This window comes from Dendropsophus ebraccatus, chromosome 9 (assembly GCF_027789765.1).
Source record: "Dendropsophus ebraccatus isolate aDenEbr1 chromosome 9, aDenEbr1.pat, whole genome shotgun sequence".
Lineage (NCBI taxonomy): Eukaryota > Metazoa > Chordata > Amphibia > Anura > Hylidae > Dendropsophus > Dendropsophus ebraccatus.
Genome location: NC_091462.1, coordinates 60,128,819 through 60,149,893, shown reverse-complemented (window position 1 = coordinate 60,149,893; position 21,075 = coordinate 60,128,819). Strand labels below are relative to the sequence as shown.

General features: G+C 43.3%; 1 protein-coding gene across 2 annotated transcripts in view; it reads left to right on the top strand.

The window, feature by feature from the left end:
* C9H2orf80 (chromosome 9 C2orf80 homolog) overlaps nucleotides 1-21,075 on the top strand; it is a 114,154-nt gene that overhangs the window by 58,161 nt on the left and 34,918 nt on the right. Inside the window, exons 2-4 of one of the 2 annotated variants that reach the window (XM_069983492.1) lie at nucleotides 6,755-6,850; nucleotides 8,478-8,559; nucleotides 19,385-19,467. In XM_069983492.1, coding sequence (XP_069839593.1) covers nucleotides 6,810-6,850; nucleotides 8,478-8,559; nucleotides 19,385-19,467 — 206 coding nt within the window. In that variant the 5' untranslated portion in view covers nucleotides 6,755-6,809. The remainder of the gene's footprint in view (nucleotides 1-6,754; nucleotides 6,851-8,477; nucleotides 8,560-19,384; nucleotides 19,468-21,075) is intronic. The other variant, XM_069983493.1, reaches the window with a different exon arrangement.

The following is a 21,075-nucleotide window of genomic DNA, read 5'->3' as shown; positions in this document are numbered from 1 at the left end:
TCATGACATCACCATTTTATCCAGGAAGTGAAGCCTTGATGCAGTAGTAAGTGCAGGGAAAAAAATACTTTATAAGCATTTCCCGTAATAAGTGTATATTGGTGATTTGTATAACTTTTGGGGGACAATACAATACTTTAATAAAAAATTTTGCCGGACTTCTCCTTTATTAAAAGAATTAAAGGTGTATTAGTGTATTTTAAAACCAAAGATCCTATTAGCATGTTTTATGTTTAATTGGGGGGGGGGGGGGGGGTTCGGCAAAAATCTTTTCTTTCAAATCAACTGGTTCCAGAAAGTTATAGAGATTTGTAATTTACTTCTATTCAAAAATATCAAGTCGTCCCATACTTATCAGCTACTATAGATCCTGGAGGAAGTGGTGGAGTCTTTTCAGTTTTACACAGTGCTTTCTACGTGTCATTGATGATCCCCCCCAGCGGCGCTAAATACGATCTCCAACAAAATGCCAGTGACAGGACAGGTCAGCACCTCCAAAGCGTACAGTGCCAGTTCATGCCACATGTCCAGCTTATGTAAGACAGAACGGCTCGATCCAGACCTATCGTGCCACTTGATCCAAAGTCTGTGATAGATCAAATCAGGAGCACAAATAATTTATTAATAAGCGCAATGCGTTTCGGCCCCCACATATAACGGAGCCTTTCTCAAGCATGCTTCGTTATGTGTGCCGAAACGCATTGTGCTTATTAATAAATTATTTGTGCTCCTGAATTGATGGTCTACCTCCACTGCGTCTATCATGGACTGTGGTAACCGCTCACCTGCGCTTGGGATTTCATAGAGGATCAAATGGCACGATAGGTCTGGGGCAAGCCGTTTTGTCTTACATAGTCCTGACACCAGTGGACACGGGTGGTGATCCCTCTTCCTTTGAGCTGCGATGACTTATGTATACCACAACACGCTTCTATAGAGTTGTGCCTATTTCTGCACAATTCGACTAGGTGAGTTCATTTCAATACAATTTTGTGTGTGGTCATCTTTACTGATTGTATTGCACTAGGAAGTGCCCTCTTGTATGTTTCTATACATTTCCAGCTTAGACTCCCAATAGTTGAAGGGTGCAGAGGGATCAAGGAGGACGACGGTACAGGAACTACATACTCTCTCATCATCTTCCAGAATTTTACCCTTCTTGTCATCCAAGGCTGCACATTGGTGAAATTATCTGTGGGGTAGGGGGCATAAACATGTCCCAGATCAGAGAGAGTGTGTTTCTGCTTGTGTTAGACTTGTTGTCTGTCCTCCTCATCTCCTCTCCTCGGTGACTCACGGAACTAACTCCTATGCAGCTAGCGTTGTCAGCTGGAAAATAGTTTCGTCATTTTGACCAAGGCCTTGTGGTATTGCGTCACCTGAGTACTCCTCTCCTCTTCAGGAAGGAGAAAAGATAAGTTATAACAGGGGCAAGAAGGGTGAACAATTAGTAATTATTGTTGCCCAATATTCGGGTAACGCAAGGGTCATGAGGCAGCATAACATGAAGTCAGCCATGTGTGCCAGACTCCCAACGGGAAAGACTTTCCTGCCCACACCAGGAGGATGATGGATGACTCTTTATCTTCTTTTCCACCTCCTCTTCGGGACATCTGCGCTGAACAGTTGCAATACAACCCTGGGTACTACCCTCTGCATTGTTGGCAGCAGTCTCCTGCTCTAGTTCATGCTCCTCCTCCTCTTCATCCAATCCATGCTAAGAAATGGAAATGATGGTGGTCTAGCTATTAACCAGCATACTGCCTTCCTACATTTTCTGGTCATGTCCTGTTGACAATTTATGATAGTATTTGTAGTTTCGCAACCGGTAGATCCCCAGGAGCAGCAACACTGTACATAGTGGAGAAAAAACAGATGAGAATACCATTTTTTTCTGGCAAAAACAGGATTTTTTTAAAATATTTCAGACAATGTGCAGCATTGTTTGAGAGTAAGGGCTTATTCCCACATCCTGTATTTTACGGATTAAACAGCCGCGCCGCTCTGTCATTTCAGTGCTGCAGAGGTTCAAGGCTCTGTTAAGGCCATGTTCACACAACGTAAGTTCCTTAGTAATCACGGCCGTTGTTGCAACGGACATGATTAGTACGGAGCTTATGTTGTGCTGAAGGCTGAGGGAATCCCAGCCAGAGTGTATGCACATAGGGGACATTTATGACACGCCTGCCCGAGGCGTACGCCAGGGAGAAGCTGCAGATTCACCCCTTCTCTCTGGTGTATGCTTGATGTATGCCCTGCTTGCCCGATGGGCAGGCTGGGGGAGCTTGGGGGGGCGTAACAAGGCGGAGAGGAGGCGTGGGCTCCTCCCACACCTCATTTATCATGATTTATGCCTGCTTGCAGGGGTAGGTTTAGTGCGCCCTTTAGTGAATCCTGCCGGGGAAAAGGGTGCGGGGCCTAATATAAGACCGGCCCCCCATAGTATGCACTCTGACCGGGATCCCTATCGGCGCCACGAGAAACTGACATGTCGGTTTTCTGCGGCCGCAGAAAACTCCTTCAGTTCACACATTGTGAGCAGCGGGGAATTTGGATCCGAATTCAGCGGCGCTAAAGACCATCCGGCTGGTACTGCCGTACCGGCCGGGATGATCTTGTCTAAGACCGGCAGTTCCGTGACCTGGCCGGGTCACGGAATGGCCGGTCTCATAAAAAGTGTGAACATAGCCTGATACGTCATGCCGGGCAGGGAATCATTCCACTACAGGACTTCCCCATCTGTAAAATACAGAACTTGGGAATAACCCCAAAGGAGAGTAATGATCCAAAGACAACTGGGCAGCAAAATCTTCACAGATGAGATATAAGCAGAAGAAGAAAATGAATATCTCCAATCAGAGAAGATGTCACCTGGATATAACTGTTTATTCTGAATCTGAGGGGGTGGGGGCCAAGCTGAAATTCTGCAGAAGCCAACGTCTCTGTTGCTGTGCATGGGGCTATGTAAGCACAGATCAGGCAGAGATTCCATGCTTACCTGTCCACAGCCAGAAGCATTAACACTGGGCATGTGAACATCAGAGCCAGGGCCGTTTCTAGAGGCGGGCGGGCCGGGCGACCGCACAGGGCGCCGACAGCTAGGGGGCGCTGGTGGCTCCACTGAGCTGCACGCACCCCCGGCCGCCTGCCCGCTCACCCCATCACCTAGCTCTGTGACCCCCTGCCCCTGTGCCCCATCACAGGGCAAGACTGGTGCCCGAACGTTGTTCCGCCCCGCCGCCTGAACGTAGCTCTGCCCCGCCGCCCGAACGTAGCTCCGCCCCCATGGACCGGCCGGACCCTGCCGAGCACTCTGCAGGCCGCTGCAGACATCTTCTGCGTCATATCACTGCGCCTGCTGAAGAGAGAAGATGTGTGCGGGGGTTACGGCGGCCTGCTCCTCGCAGGCTGGAGAGAGGAGAGAGGGACCTGCTGTATACTGGAACAAGGTGAGTATAATGTTTTGTTTTTTTTGTGTGGACAAAGCATGGGGGGGTTATTACTATGGGTGAGGGAGCACAGGGGGGGGAAGCACGGGGGGCTTACTACTATGGGTGGGGGAGCACAGGGGGGCTTACTACTATGGGTGGGGGAGCACAGGGGGGGGTTACTACTATGGGGGGGAATCACGGGGGGCTTACTACTATGGGTGGGGGAGCACAGGAGGGCTTATTACTATGGGTGGGGGAGCACAGGGGGGCTTATTACTATTGGTGGAGGAGCACAGGGGGGCTTACTACTATGGGTGGGGGTATTACTATGGGTGGGGGGAGCACAGGGGGGCTTATTACTATGGGTGGGGGAGCACAGGGGGGCTTACTACTATGGGTGGGGGAGCACAGGGGGGCTTATTACTATGGGTGGGGGAGCACAGGGGGGCTTATTACTATGGGTGGGGGAGCACAGGGGGGCTTATTACTATGGGTGGGGGAGCACAGGGGGGCTTATTACTATGGGTGGGGGAGCACAGGGGGGCTTATTACTATGGGTGGGGGAGCACGGGGGGCTTATTACTATGGGTGGGGGAGCACGGGGGGCTTACTACTATGGGTGGGGGAGCACAGGGGGGCTTATTACTATGGGTGGGGGGAGCACAGGGGGGCTTATTACTATGGGTGGGGAGCACAGGGGGGCTTATTACTATGGGTGGGGGAGCACGGGGGGCTTACTACTATGGGTGGGGGAGCACAGGGGGGCTTATTACTATGGGTGGGGGAGCACAGGGGGGCTTATTACTATGGGTGGGGAGCACAGGGGGGCTTATTACTATGGGTGGGGGAGCACACAGGGGGGGCTTATTACTATGGGGGAAGGGCACGGGGGGTATTAGTATGGGGACTGCACAGGTGGGTTTATTACTATATGTGAACAAACCATGGGGGATTATTACTATGGGGGGAGCACAGGGAGTATTAATACTAAGGGGGGGGGGGGCAAAGAGGGATTATTACTATATGGAGGCACAGCAGGGGATCCTACATACAGGGGGCAACTCACATACCTACTGACTTTACTGCACAAGACACAAAAGAAGTGGAAGTTGTAAAAGTGCGGAACCTAAGATGTTTGTCTGGCAGGTTCACAAGAGATGAATTGCTGCTGCAAGAAATCATCATGTGGACTGGGTCAGATGGAGAGGAAAAGGGAAAGTGATGCCTCAGATCAAAGAAGACATCGCCTGTGAGTCACTGAACTGTTTTTTTTTTTTTTTTTTTGGGGGGGGGGGGGCGCTTTTAGCAGGATTCGCCCTGTAGTCAAAATTACCTAGAAACTGCCCTGATCAGAGCTAGACTATGATCTGAATAATGATGGTTTGTTTTACATCATGCGGATGGCTGAATGTATCACATACCTGGAGAAGAGGTGGAAACCTGATGTACTATGAGGAGAAGGCGAGCAGGCAGAGGGGTGTGACATTCTGGGCAATGTTCTGCTGGAAACCTTGAGTCCTGACATTCAAGTGGATATTATGATGACTTATAGCATCTATATGTACAGACTAAGAGCACCCTCTTTTATGATTTGTATGTGTGTGTATGTGGATATATATATTTTTTCTTTTTTTATACTTAACATAATTGTAATTTACAAATATAACCTAAACCAACACCACAAGACATCTATAGCCATTCAGACAACACATAGCCATTTTAATGTAAATGTATGACACTTCTATTGTTCCATTGTATTTACTGTAGTGTCAGATTTCCTTTGGAGTTAGAAACCTAATCCGCTGATATATAAAGCTGGTAATTCAATGCAGACCTTACAGCTCACAGTCAGCTCAAGTGTTTTGTGCAATAAGCTATGCGGTTTCATAGCAACATAAGAAGACAGAAAAAAAAAAACCACACTTGCATTATGCAAACCATTTTCTGCTGCTTTAAGCCCAAGCACTGTCAAGAATAGGAACAGGATACAGGTAAGAGAATATTGCTTCATCTTCTAGCTCCAAATTTAGCCGTGACAGTTTTTATATCTTATTCTTTATATGTTTTTGTATCTCATCATGTTATTTGCATATTATAGCGTTCAACACTAACTACAGAGAACACACAGGTGTTTAAAATCAGGTGGAAATGACTATTAGACTATGGACCAGTAGTAGGCCAAGATTTTTTTAAGAATGACTTCTAAGATAATTAGATTTTAGACGTCACAGAATATTGATTTTGGCACAGAGGGTAAAAAATGCAGCAATGTCCACAATAGTATAGGCAGATTGTTGATATGAAAATGCAGAATGGCCTGAAATGTGAACAGTTGTTTTTTTTCCATTGCACATACATGGAGTTTTAGAAATATGTTGTGGATATTTGGGCTGAATGTAGATTCAGGTTTCTAAGTATTATGCCTGCAACAACTCATTCCATGAATTCAACTGGAAAAAGCAAGAAAATTAAAAATGTTAACTAACTTAATTGGGACTTTTTTTTTTTTACATATATTGATTTAGATTTTGATCTGGTTTCGGCTGCATGTGGTGACGTACAGTAAATGTGGGAAAGCGGCTTAAGACTGATGAGATATCAATATAGTGTTCAGAAACTAGAAAATCATGATGGTAATTGGTGAGTGAAGATGGGGCGTCTTCAGGTGTAGTGCCTAGGGCAGCTGTTAATATGGCCCTGACAGTAGTAGATGCTTGGAACAAGCTTCCAGCAGATGTGGTAGGTTAATCTACAAAAACATATATCTATCCTAAGATAGTAAGAATGGAAATAATTAAAGGGCAGACTAGATAGAGCAAGTAGTCTTTTTCTGCCGACTATCTTCTATGTTTCTATGATACTGCCAGGGTTATTTGCAACATTGTGCGACTATTGGGGTACAAATTGTAGATTGTATCAAATATGTACTATGCTATATATGTTTCACTATTTTGTTGTGCTGTTCTCATATCCAGCCTGTGCAGGGTCTTGTCTCAGGTCTGAGAGCTGATATAGCAAGCGTCATGTCTTGTACTGCAATGATTTTTGTCATGTCACAGGTTCTGCTGGGTTGGGTATGTGTTCTTGTGCTTTTGCATGCGATTTTGCAACACTTTGTAGTGGGGGAAGAGGTAGAGAGTACCGAGGGAAGGGTTATACCTGGTCCATGTCGAAAATCTGTGAAACAGACTGGCTGCATCATATGCTAGAGATGGAGAGAGGTCAGATGTGGATGTGAGGAATGTTATAAGGTGATTGTTTTATTATATTACACTTTGCTTAATATGTCTGCAAGAATACTAATGTCAGCACTTTACCTGCAGGACTAATAAGTTTGATGAGGATTGTGAGTGTGATATTAGGAATTGTAAAGGCTTAATGGAAAGAAAACTTCTTAGGAAAGAACTTGAAAAACTTCTGTAAGTATTTTTGAATTCTTAATTATATTAAAGTGAAGTTATAACTTTTAAAATCAACAGGGCATGTGAAATAAAGCATAATTTTTTTGTTTTCATGCTTTAAAACAAAGCTATACTTACTTAAAATTCAGGTCCAGTCTCCTAAAGGCAGCTTTTTAGTCTTGTCCTGTTTTTTTTTTTTTTTTTGAACCAGCACAAGACCTAAAAGCTGACTTCAGGACACTGGACCTGGATACAGGTAAGTATAGTTTTGTGTAAAAGCATGATAACAAAAAAAAAAAAAAAATGTTAATACAAACAGGCTTTATTTTACATCCCCTGTTGATTTAGATTTTGAAAGTTATAATAACATTGGATTTTTGGGATTTAAAAAAAAAATAAGATTAGGAATGGGATAAACATAAAAAAAATCCTCTGTGTACACAGCACGTCCTCTGTTTCTGCTTAGCTAATCAGTGGCCACAGCTATGTCCTACCTAAACCACTGATCGGCTGAGCAGGCAAGTACATGTGCTGACCCAGAACACAGAAACTGCTGTGCATCAGGACAGTGCTCTGTGACAGTAGAGGATAAGAGTGGAGCACATAAATGGCAATCCTGTGGACCATCATTAAATTTCTGGCTCCTATGGAAACCCATTTCCACCCGATGGTTGTGTCGCCAGGTACTAGTGCAGTGACAGATCCCTATAAGCTCTGTAGATGCTGTGACCATGATTTCACAACAGCATCCAAAGACTTAAATGACCTAAAATGTAGGTTTACTGGAGACCTGCAATGGCTATTACATCTTTGCTGTAAATAGACAGCAGTCTAGAATAGTGACCCTCAATGACCACTGTAAAAGGCCCATTGACAGTCATTAAAGAGGTTGTCCAGTTTAAAACTTTTTTTTTCCTTTCTGTCCCTTTCCCAAAGTTATACATACCACTCATGTGCTTCCAGTTCCAGTCTGGTCATTTTCCCTTACTTTGACCACCTCTACAGCTGCACAGGAAGTTCTGTAGTTCTAAAAATTTCTATGACTGTTATCACAATACATGTTACTGTCCTCCATAGATACTGTATTTATGCAATGCAGAAGAGATGACTGCCTGTGCTGGCGGCTTCTATCATGGTACAGCAGAGGTAGCAGCATCTGGGGATATGCTGAGGAATCCTATGGGGAAATGATGGCTGGATGCTGGTGTTTTTGTGGTTCCTACTTCAGACTGGCTAGTGGTCACTGGGGGGAGGGAATGTCGGAGGTAGGCTGGTGGAAGGCTCCGACACAGAGAATGCTGGTCTATGTAGTTTAGCAGGTCCCTTGCTCCAATGATCCAAACCAGATGGATGAAAAGAAAAAGGTCCGCAGTGGCCCCAAAACGTAGCGGATAACAGCAGAAACTGCTAGGGGGACTTGGGTAAGCTAGAACTACTATGCCTGCAATTTTTTTTATTTTGCATAGAGTTGAACATCCTCTTTAAGAGGTTACTTATCTTAGGATATTATTATCCTACAATTAATTATTTACCAAGAATATGAAATGCTCAAGAAATATGACATAAACCATGCCCCCAAGTACTCCTAGATTTGTATCCTATTGCATTACTTCACTGATTTAACATTTGCTTGCTTTTTCTAAAGGGGAGACTATGTTGGTACTACCCTTCGAGAGAAGGAATTTGATCCAAAAGGAAGAAAGGAATCCTCATCTTTTGATGACTTGGTAATAAGCTAATTTATCTACTGAGCAGCCAAAACATTGAAACCACCTACTGTATCTACTATTGTATAGATTCACTTGTGGCACAAAAACAGGACTTACCCATCAAGGGATGGATATACAGCAGATCCTTTAAAGCATGTCATTTCAAAATCCTGCATAGTTTTGTTAGCTTGACCCTTCAGAGTGGTGATAAGGTCATTTTAGTGGTCTTATTACTGTAATTGAGCCCCTGAGAGCCCCCTTCATTATGCACAGCTGTCCCCTTTTCTCAGTTTCAGGGAGCAGGACCAGAGCTAGGCTTTTTGCCAGCAGTACATACATAGTTATCCTTTCCATTACTTCTCTGGACAGTCATAGCACACATTCCTGGAGAAAGTGCACCGGACTGAACCCATGGCACTGTGCTGGGCTAATGATTTACCAATATAAATGGCATGCCCTGGGTTTGTAAGGTGCTATATGAGCAGAAAGGAAATAAAATGATTTGAGAGCTTTGTACAAAAATTGCTTCCAGCACATACCACAGATGTTGGACCAAATTGAGATTTAGGGAATTTAGAAGTCAGGTCAACACTTCAAACTCTTTGTCACCTTTCTCAGGCCATTCCTGAACAACTAGTTCCCAGCAGAACATTGCCCATGGCAATTGCCCATGCACATTGGTTGGCCTTCTCTGGATCTTTTTTTTTGTTTTTGGTAGGAGCATACTATTACCACTGCATACTAGGAACCCTCCCACAATGGATGCTGTTTTAGTGATTTGTTTTTTTTAACCTAGTCATCTAGCCATCAAAATTTTGGCTATTTTCATAGTAACTCAGATTCTTACATTTGTCGATTTACATTTTCATGAGTTTCCAACAAATTGACTTCAACAACCAGTTGTTCACATGCTCCTTCCCAATTATAATCAGTGTTATTCACTTTACCTTAAAGGGAACCAATCAGCCCAATCTGGCTGATATGGTTCCCAGGAGCACTGTATTAAGCTCCTGCAGCAGCCGCAGCACGTACCGGCCACGACTGCAGCAGGAGCTTTATACCGGAGAAAAAAGAGTTTTATTCTCCAGGCGCCTGACAGACACGGGTTGGGAAGTAGTCATCTGGGCGACTCCTCGCCCGTGACTAGTCACAGTGCTCTGCCTGTCAGCGCGCTCGGAGGGGATGATTGACAGGCAGAGAGGTCCATTACTCGCCTCTCTGCCTGTCAGGCAGAGAGCTGACAGGCAGAGAGCGGTGATTAGATATGGGCTGGGAGCCGCCCAGATGACTACTTCCCTGCTTGTGTCTGTCACGCGCCTGGAGAATAAAACTAATTTTTCCCCGGGTTAAAGCTCCTGCTGCAGCCGCAGCCGGTACATGCCGCAGCTGCTGCAGGAGCTTTATACAGCGCTCCTGGTAACCATATCAGCCCAATTGGGCTGATTGGTTCCCTTTAAATGGTTCTAATGTAAAAGCTGATCGATGCATATCTTACATGACAGTTTCCTATCTTGATTTTTCTATATTGATGCTACCCTAGTACAGGTTTAGTGCTAGTACTTTCTTCTTATTCTGCTGTTAGTTCTGTGTATTAATTCAGCTCAGTTCTGAGAAATGCTAGAAGCAAGCCAAATGCTATCACAATCTTTTAAAAGGACATACCATGAGTGGTTACTTTATGAGAGACACCTATCTAGTAGAATGTTGGACATCCTTTGGCTTACACAGCTGCAGTTTGCATAAGTGCATGAGATTAAAGAACAAGGCAAAACTATTTATTCCCATAAACAGCTCTATTGCTGCCCACAGTTAACACCTAGACGACCGCGGACGTATATTTACATCCTGTGGTCATTACGGGAGTTCAGAGCGCGACCGCGCTATTAGCGGGCATTGTCCGATCGCCGTGCCCGCTAATCAGGTAATCAGATGCAGCTGTCAAAGTTGACAGCTGCATCAGATTACCTTCTGCAGCCCATCCCTGGTGTCTAGTGGGGTGGATCGCTCCTCCGGGACGTTGTCCCGGAGGAGCAATCCACACATCTTACTCCGTCTGGGGTCTGCGCTGTAATGGTGCTGATCCCGGCTTGACATTCAGTTGCTACCAGCTGCAGCAGCCGGAAGCAATCGAGTGCCTATCTCATCGATCTGTGCTGTATATCTATGCAGCATGGATCTCAATGAGAGATCAGTGTGCTTATACTAGAAGTCCCCCAGGGCGGCTTCTAGTATAAGTGTAAAAAAAAAAAAGTGTCATTAATAATAAAAAGCCCCCTCCTCTAATAAAAGTTTGAATCACCCCCCTTTTCCCATGTTATAAATAAAAAAATATAAATAAGCATGTTTGGTATCACCGCATGCGTAATCGCCCGAACTATTAACTAATCACATTCCTGATCTCGCACGTTAAATGGCGTTACTGCAAAAAAATCCCAAAGTGCAAAATTTCGCATTTTCAGTCGCATCAAATCCAGAAAAATTGTAATAAAAAGCGATCAAAAAGTCACATATGCTGGTATGCAAGGTACTAATAGAAAGAACACATCATGGCGCAAAAAATGACACCTCAAACAGCCCCATAGACCAAAGGATAAAAGCGCTATAAGCCTGGGAATGGAGCGATTTTAAGGAACATATTTTTGTTAACAATGGTTTGAATTTTTTACAAGCCATTAGATACAAGAAAAGTTATACGTTACATATCGTTGTAATCGTAACGACTTGACGGACATATATAACAAGTCAATTTTGAATGGCGAAAAAACAAATACCCCCCAAATAAGCAAAATGTGTTTTATTTTTTTCAATTTTACCACACATTCATTTTTTTCTTGGTTTCGCAGTGTACTTTATGAAAAAATTCAGCCTGTCATTGCGAAGTACAATTAGTGGCGCAAAAAATAAGGGCTCATGTGGGTTTCTAGGTGAAAAAATACAAGTGCTATGGCCTTTTAAGCACAAGAAGGAAAAAACGAAAATGCAAAAAACCCTTAAGGGGTTAAAAGGCACCTGTAGTTATAACTTTCAAAATTTAAATCAGCAGGGAATGTGATATAAAGCATATTTGCAATTTACATTAATATTTTTTTAGTTATCATTAGAGATGAGCGAAGAGAAACTTGCAAATCAAGATCCGATGTTTTTTTTCTTTTCTGAAGCAATTTCCGTGTGATTCGGTCCAAAATTTGCTTAACATGGCAGTTGTGATGGAGACCGCACATGTTAGCCTACTATACTGTCACTATTACCTGCAAGCCCCACTGTGATGTCAGCACCTCACCCTTGTAATAGGATGAGCTACTTCCTGGAGGCGGCGAGCCGGCTGTGTGTGTGCAGTGGAGAGCAGGATCACAGCAGGCATTTAGAGCAGAGGAGGGAGAGCAAGAGAGAGATAGGGACAGACACAAGAATGGGGGGTACATTGAGGGTGGTTGTCTGTGGGAGCTGTGAAGCCAGGGTAGCTGAATTTTGTACTTAAAGGAGACCTGTCAACCGTGCGCGCCGGGCTTCGGGCGCTCATATCTCCGTGACCCGACCGGATCAGGAAGCGGGACCCGGCGGGATCAGGTGAGTATAGGTGGCTGTAACGGGGGGTCGGGAGCCTGTCATCCCATCATGGGGGGTGACAGGTCTTCTTTAAAGCACAGGAAGGGCCCTGTTATTTTTTTTTTTACATGTAATGTCTATATATACTGCGCCCTCTGCTGGACACTTCAGAGAAATTGAAGCCTTCCTGAACTACTAAAGGGAAATAGCACTATATGTGCATTTCTCAGAATTAGACTACATTAGGAACTTGTCTAACTTTGCTTAGGAAATAACATATTAAAAAATAGATCTTGGCCAAAGTTCTCCCTTAAACTAACAAGGGACACAAAGGATGCCATACAAGGGGAGGTGAAAGCATACTTAAAAGGGGATTAGAATGTGTTAAATAGTAATTAGAAAGTTTAAATATTTAATGCCGCTGATCCACCGCTGTCCAGGGCGAAAATTAAATAACTGACGGACTGATTGTCATTTTTTAACCCCTTAGTGCTGTAGCTAGTTTGGTCCTTAATGACCTGGCTAATTTTCAAAATCTGACCTGTCTCACTTTATGTGCTTATAGCTCAGTGATGCTTTAACATATGCTAGTGATTCTGAGATTGTTTTTTCGTAACATATGGTACTTTATGTTTGTGGCAAAATTTGGTCACTATTTTGTGTGTTTTTTGTGAAAAACATCAAAATATCATAAAAAAATTTCAAAATTCAAAATCTTTATTATGGCATAATTTGGTAAACATATTTTACTTTTTTAGGCTGGGTTAACACTACGTATGTTTCAGTCAGAATTGTAGTCCTCATATTGCAACCAAAACCAGGAGTGGATTGAAAACACAGAAAGGATCTGTCCACACAATGTTGTAATTGAGTGGATAACCGCCATATAACGGTAAAGAACTGCCATTATTTCAATAGAACAGTCGCTGTTTTTAAATAACAGCAAATTTTTGCCGTTAAATGACGGCCATCCACTCAATTTTAACAGATCCTGTGTGTGAACAGATCCTTTCTGTGTTTTCAATCCACTCCTGGTTTTGGTTGCAATATGAGGACCACAATACTGCCTGAAATATACTGTGTGTGAACCCAGCTTTAGGGTGTTACGGGCCTTAGAAATTTATCAGAAAATAATCACATTTTTGTGAAAGTTTCCAAAACAGTTTTTTTTTCTAGGGACCAGTCCTTTTTTTAATGGACTTAGGAGGCTTGTATACTGAAAACCCCCATAAGTGACCCCATTTTGGAAACAACACAATCCATTTAGATTAAAGTTTCTCATTTTCAAAAGGAATATGAGAGAAAAAGTACCCCAAAATCTGTAACGCAGGTTCTCCTGAGTAAAAAGGTACCTCATATGTGGGTATAAACCACTGTATGGCCACACAGCCCATACAGATTTTGCTGAAGAAGTTTCTGAGCGCCAGGTGCGTTTGCAGTGACCCTGTAGTGCCAGCAGAGTAAAATCCCCCCATAAGTCACTCCATTTTGGAAAGTGCACCCCTCAAAGAATTCATCTTGAGGTTGGATGAGCATTTTGACCCCATAGGTATTAGAGGAAAGTATTCAAAATTATACAGTAAAAATGAAAAACTTGAATTTTTCCAATGATATGTTCGTTTATTTTGAAATTTCTCAATTTCACGAGTAACAGGAGAGAAAATATACACTAAAATTTGTAACGCAGGTTCTTCTGAATACAACAGTACCCCATATGTGGGCATAAACCACTGTATGGGCACACAGCCAGGCTCAGAAGGAAAGGAGCGTCATTTAGCATCTGCAGTGCAGATTTTTCTGAAGAAATTTCTGAGCGCCAGGTGCGTTTGCAGTGCCCCTGTAGTGCCAGCGGAGTAAAATGCCCCCATAAGTCACTCCATTTTGGAAACTACACTCTAAAATAATTCATCTTGGGGTAAGGTGAGAATTTTGACCCTACAGGTTTGACATTTGACATTTTTGACACTGCCACAACAACAGCTGTTGAAAAAAATGCTACTCTGTAATAGTCCCACTATTGTAGCTACTGTAGTTTGGCTGTTTTAATGAGATTCTTTGCGTTCGATTTGCGAATCCGACCCAATGTCTGCGAACCTTGCAAAACTAATTTTCTCTAGTTATCATGCTTTAACTCCTAGACGACCTAGGACGTACCGGTACGTCCTGGAAGTCTGTGCCCAGACAACCCTGGATGTACTGATACGTCCTGAGCTATGAAACCTCACCGTTAATGACACGCTTCAGCGATCGCGCTGCAGCGCGACATTAACTCCTTAAATGTGGCCGCAGCGTTTAGTTGTAGGTGACAGGGGGAGTCGTTAAAATTGACTGCCGGAGGTCTCTCACCTGTCTCCGTGTGGTTCGATCGGCACTCTGGCCACTGAGTCTGCACAGGCAGGCTCAATGAGCAGAGCGCGGATAACACTGATCAATGCTATGCCTATGGCATAGCAATGATCAGTGTAGAAAATTAAACTAACGTATGAACAAGTCCCCCAAAGGGACTTAAAATGTATAAAAAAAAAAATTAAAATCACTAACACACTACCGCAAAACCCCTCCCCCAATAAAAGTGTAAATTACCCCCCTTTCCCATTATATAAATAAAACATATAAAAATAAATAAATAAACATATAATATAACGTAGCGTGCGTAATTGTCCGATCTATATAAATATAACAAGCGTCATTGCAAATGGTGAACGGCGTAGACGAAAAGAGGGAAAAAATTGCGCAGATTACCAATTTTATGTTACATTATATATATATAAAAAAAATTAATAAGTGATCAAAACACCCGATCTTCACAAATATGGTATTAATAAAAACTAGAGATTGTGGCGGAAAAATTGACACCCCATACAGCCCCATAAGTGAAAAAATAAAACTGTTATAAGCGTCACAATAGACCCATTTTATTAATAATTAATTGCCAAAAAAAAAGGATTTCATTAAAAAAATATATAACACTAGAAAATGTACCGGGCGCTGCCCGGGTATAAAGTGTCAGTGTGTTAATTAGGTTCCCAGGAGTCCAAGCTAAAGGTATTGTTTCATCTGAGTTAATCAGTGGAATTAGTGTATACCTGAAGTGCATAGTTGGAGGGGTTCTGTATACCCACAATGTATAGTTTTTAGGGGTCTCGCATATCTGTAGTGTATAGTTTGGGGTCCTATATACCTGTAGTATATAGTTGGTGGAGTTCCTGTATACCTGTAGTCTATAGTTATGGGGTCCTGTATACCTGTAGTGTATAGTTTGGGGTCCTGTACACCTGTAGTATATAGTTGGTGGAGGTCCTGTATACCTGTAGTGTATAGTTTTGGGGTCCTGTATACCTGTAGTGTAAAGTTTGGGGTCCTGTATACCTGTAGTATATAGTTGGTGGAGGCCCCGTGCACCTGTAGTGTATAGTCTTAGGGGCCTGTATACCTGTTGTTTCCTGTATACCTGCAGGGTCTTATTTACCCGTATGGCAGTGTTATTCAGTCACATTGTGTCGGTATTGGTCATGTCTGGTATGGCGGTGTTATCCAGTCACAGTATGGGGGTATTGGTCAGGTCTGGTGTGGCGGTGTTCTCCAGTCACAGTGTGGCGGTATTGGTCAGGTCTGGTATAGTGGTGTTATCCAGTCACAGTATGGGGGTATTGGTCAGGTGTGGTATGGCAGTGTTATCCAGTCACAGTATGACAGTATTGGTCAGGTCTGGTGTGGCAGTGTTATCCAGTCATAGTATGGCGGTATTGGTCAGGTCTGGTATGACAGTGTTATCCAGCACAGTATGGTGGTATTGGTCAGGTCTGGTGTGGCAGTGTTACCAAGTCACAGTTCGGTATACCTGTAGTGCCCTGTATATACATGTACTGTATAGATGTAGTAGGGGGTCCTGTATATACATGTACTGTATAGATGTAGTAGGGGGCCCTGTATACATGCCCTGTATAGATGGAGTAGGGGGCCCTGTTTACATGCCCTGTATAGATGGAGTAGGGGTACTGTATACATGTACTGTATAGATGGAGTAGGAGGTCCTGTATACATGTACTGTATAGATGGAGTAGGGGGTCCTGTATATACATGTACTGTATAGATGAAGTAGAGGGTCCTGTATACCTGTATAGTTGGAGTAGGGAGCCCTGTATACATGCCCTGTATAGATGGAGTAGGGGTACTGTAGACATGTACTGTATAGATGGAGTAGGGGGTCCTGTATACATGTACTGTATAGATGGAGTAGGGGGTCCTGTAAACATGTACTGTATAAATGAAGTAGGGGGTCTACCAGTTATTTCTGTGGATGTTGTGAGGCAGCTTCCCTAGCAACCATTGCTCCCTGTGAAAATGAAAGCTGTAATCCTATTGGTTGCTAAGGCTCCCAACTGCCGTGTCTGCTGCAGCTAATTATATCACCTGTGTTTTCAGTGAGGAGATTTTCCCATTCATCTCTATGAGGCGCCGCTCTTTCCCCTCCCCCTCCTCTCCTGTACATCTGGCGGGGACGGGACCTTCACAATAACCTTCCCGGGCACCCTATTTATCTGTATGCCAAATTTGGGGTTAAACGGTTCAGGCGTTTGGAAGTCTATTTGGGACAGACAGACAGACAGACAGACTTTCATTTTTATGATATAGATTAGAGCAGTGATTTTCAACCTTTTTTGAGCCGCGGCACACTTTTTATACTTAAAAAAATCCCGGGGCACGCCACCAACCAAAATGGCACAAAATGACACTAAAACAGTACACATTATACATATGAATAAATAAAGAAGATGCCGTGCCGCGCTAAGTACTAATGTTAAAAAACATAGTTTAAAAACATAGTCATTAATATCAGTGCATAATAGGGCCAGTCTGACTGGCCCTATTATGCACTGATATTAATGACTATGTTTTTAAACTATGTTTTTTAACATTAGAACTTAGCGCGCACGGCATCTTCTTTATTTATTTATATTGTTTCTATTTTTAGTGGAGGCAGATACCACTAGCTGTAGCTCGCAGCAGTACGCACACTATTTTTAGTGTTTTTTCTCAGGAGCGTGATTGCTTAAAACTTTTATACACATTATACATATAGTTAATAATATAGATTCTAAATGTATTTATATTCACTCAGTGTAAAACCTGGGCCTGTTTTCTTTTCCACCCTGTGCTTCTCTCCACCATACTTCTCCCCCCTACTTCTCTCCTGTGCTTCTCCCCCCTACTTCTCTCCTGTGCTTCTCTCCACCATACTTCTCCCCCTTACTTCTCTCCTGTGCTTCTCTCCACCATACTTCTCCCCCCTACTTCTCTCCTGTGCTTGTCTCCACCATACTTCTCCCCCTGCTTCTCTCCCCCATGCTTCTCTCCTGTGCTTCTCTCCACCATACTTCTCCCCCCTGCTTCTCTCCACCATACTTCTCCCCCCTACTTCTCTCCTGTGCTTCTCTCCACCATGCTTCTCCCCCCTGCTTCTCTCCTGTGCTTCTCTCCCCCATGCTTCTCTCCTGTGCTTCACTCCCCCATGCTTCTCTCCTGTGCTTCTCTCCCCCATGCTTCTCTCCTGTGCTTCTCTCCCCCATGCTTCTCTCCTGTGCTTCTCTCCCCCATGCTTCTCTCCACCATACTTCTCCCCCCTGCTTCTCTCCACCATACTTCTCCCCCCTACTTCTCTCCTGTGCTTCTCTCCACCATACTTCTCCCCCCTGCTTCTCTCCTGTGCTTCTCTCCCCCATGCTTCTCACCTGTGCTTCACTCCCCCATGCTTCTCTCCTGTGCTTCTCTCCCCCATGCTTCTCTCCTGTGCTTCTCTCCCCCCTGCTTCTCTCCGCTGTTTCTCACCCCAACCCCATTTTTCTCTCTCCCCTGCTTCTCTCCCGTTTCTCCCTGATCCCCATGTTTCTCTCCCCCATGCCCAGGTTTCTCTCCCCCATGCTTCTCTCCCTGTCTCTCCCCCCGTTTCTCCCCCATGCTTCTCTCCCCCATCCCCAGGTTTCTCTCCCCCCCTTCCTCCTCACCTCCTCCGAGATGGTCGCCGCTGCTGTCCGCCGTAGGGCCCGGACGTGCTCCTCCAATCAGCGGAGACCGGGAGCGTGGTGCGCTGCGGCGGGCCGTAGCGCACACGTTGATTGGATGCGTGCATCACGGCCCGCCGCAGCGCACCACGCTCCCGGTCTCCGCTGATTGGATAGGAGGAGCACGTCCGGGCGCTACAGGCAGCCAGTAGGTGAGGTGGACAGCAGCAGCGGGGCGATCTGAAGGGGCACCATCTTTTGGGGAACTTTCCCCGTGGCACACCCATGTATCGCGGCACACTGGTTGAAAATCACTGGATTAGAGAATCTGTGTAAACCTGCATATGGTTGTGTTCGGACTGACCTATAGAGTAATAGTATCATATCGCTTTTACCATATAGTACATTACGTAGACACAGGAACCCCCCAAACATTACCATATTGCATTCTTTTTTACGATTTCACCTATTTATATCTTCATAAATAATATATTTGGGATTCTGTCATACATGTTGTGGTAAAATGAAAGACACCATTACAAAGTACAACTATTCCTGTAACAAACAAGCCATTACATGGCATTGTAAATATAAAAATGAAATTTCTGGAACTCTTAGGAGGGGAGGAAGGAAAAAACGAAAGCGCAAAGATCAAAATGATCCACTGGGTCATTTTGGACCTGGTCCTCAAAGGGTTAAATTACTTAAATCCAGGTCCTGTCTCCTGAGGGCAGCTTTTTAGTCTTGTGCTGGTTGAAAAAAGAGACTAAAAGCAGAAAGTCCTGGCCGGTACAGAGTGTCACAGCTCAACATGCCTGTCAATCAAATGAGTTCTCTGTGAGAGTGCAGATGACCTGACTTCTTGCGTTTGGTCTCTTTTTTTTTTTAACCAGCACCAGACTAAAAAGCTGCGTTCAGGAGACAGGACCTGAATTCAAGTAAGTATAGCTTTGTTTTAAGCCTGATAACTAAAAATAAATAATTAAAGTAAATTGCAAACTTGCTTTATATCACATGTTGATTTAGATGTTGAAAGTTATAACGGCAGAGACAGTTTAAATCTGACATCCTTCTCAGCCAAAGTTACTCAGACAGAACTGAGCAACAATGCCAGGCTTAGCCCACAGGGCAGGGCACTGTTACTGGAATAAGAAAGTAAACTCTTATTTTCTAAGAAAGTAAACTCTTAATTTATCAGTGTGCATATTGATATCAATTTAGGATACATTAGCAGAAGTTTTTTGTGTGTATTTTTGCTTGGTATCCACAATTAACAGCAGCTTATTTATTTTTAGGCTCATTATGATCTGGCCATAGGTGTTGCTTTGCAATGGCTTAGTAGTTTTAAAGGAAATGAATCACTGAAAAGAGAAACACTGTAAGTATTTTTCTTATTGTAAAAATAATTGTTAAAGGGCAACTCAGCAGGTTAGATAGCTCCCTATATTGCATTGGAAGCTAAGTATGAAGGTATGTCTTCCTCGGCACCACTCCTGTTCAGTTTTTATGTAGTTGTTTGTCCGGTAAGGCCATATGGAGCACTGCCCTGCCCCCTGAGCGGCGGTCTGCTGGCCTGCTCCATTGTTTATCATTAGAAGGGGTGTGCCAGACGGGGGTGGACCAGTGCTTCAAACAGCCTTACCGGACACAAGATTACATTACAACTGAACGGAAACGTTGCCGAGGATGAAGGGAGCTATGACCAGGTTAGATTTATTTAACTTACTGATAGTTCCCATTTAGGTTTTGATTTGGAGTGTCAACCAGAGCTAGAGAAGCAATTATAGGTCTTCTCCATCCAAATAACATAGATAAATTAATAATAAACATAGATTTGTAGAAAATATCTTTACCCAAATAGAATATTCTGTGTCATGTGTTTAAGAAAATCATAGTTAATCTATGTTAACATATTTAGCTGACATTCTGATTTCAGAATTGATGTCATTACCTTTTTTTTTAGAATTTCATATCTTAAAAGGGTTGTCCAAGCTTAGAAAAACATGGCTACATTATTCCAGAAACAGAACCATTCTTGTCCTCAGTTTGAGTGTGGTCTTACAGCTCAGTTCCGTTCAAGTGAATGTGAAGTGAATACCACAAACAAACTGAGAACAGGGGGTAAAGCTGTTTTTGCAAGAATTTAGCTGTGTTTTTTTTCTAATCCTGGACAACCCCTTTAATTTTTAGGGTGCCTTCACACGTACCGTATCGCATCGCTGTGTTTTTAACGCTGCGGTTTTAATGCTACGTATTTAACGCTGCGTTTTTGCTGCGTTTTTTAATGCGCGTTTTGATTTTCACATGATTTCCATGTGAAAATCAAAACTGGCATGTAAAAATCACAGCAAAAACGCAGCGATAAAAACGCAGCGTTAAATACGCAGCGTTAAAACCGCAGCGATACGGTACGTGTGAAGGCACCCTTAACCCCTTAAGGACAGAGCCTGAAATGGCCTTAATGACAGAGACAAATTTTATGAATATGACCAGTGTCACTTTATTCATTAATAACTTCGGGATGCTTTTATCTATCCGGCTGATTCTGAGATTGTTTTCTCGTGACATATTGCTCTTTACATTTCTGGAAAATTGGAGTCGATACTCATAACAAATCTCTATAAAAAAAAACCCAAATAATGTGAAAAAATGTGAAAAAATGCATTTTTCCAACTTTGAAACTTTTTTACTTATACAGAAAGTGGTTATACCACATAAATTATATATTAAATAGCATTAGCAACATGTCTACTTTATGTTGGCGGCATTTATTAAACGATCTTTCATTTTTTTAGACAATAGGAAGCGTAAAACATTAGCAGCAAATTTCCAAATTTTTAGTAAAATATCAAAATCAGATATTTTTAGGGACCTGTTCAGGTGTTAAAGTGTATTTGAGGGGCCTGTATGTTAGAAAGCTCCACAAAGCACCCCATTTCAGAAACTGCACCCCCCCACTCTGCAAAAGCATATCCAGAAAGTTTTT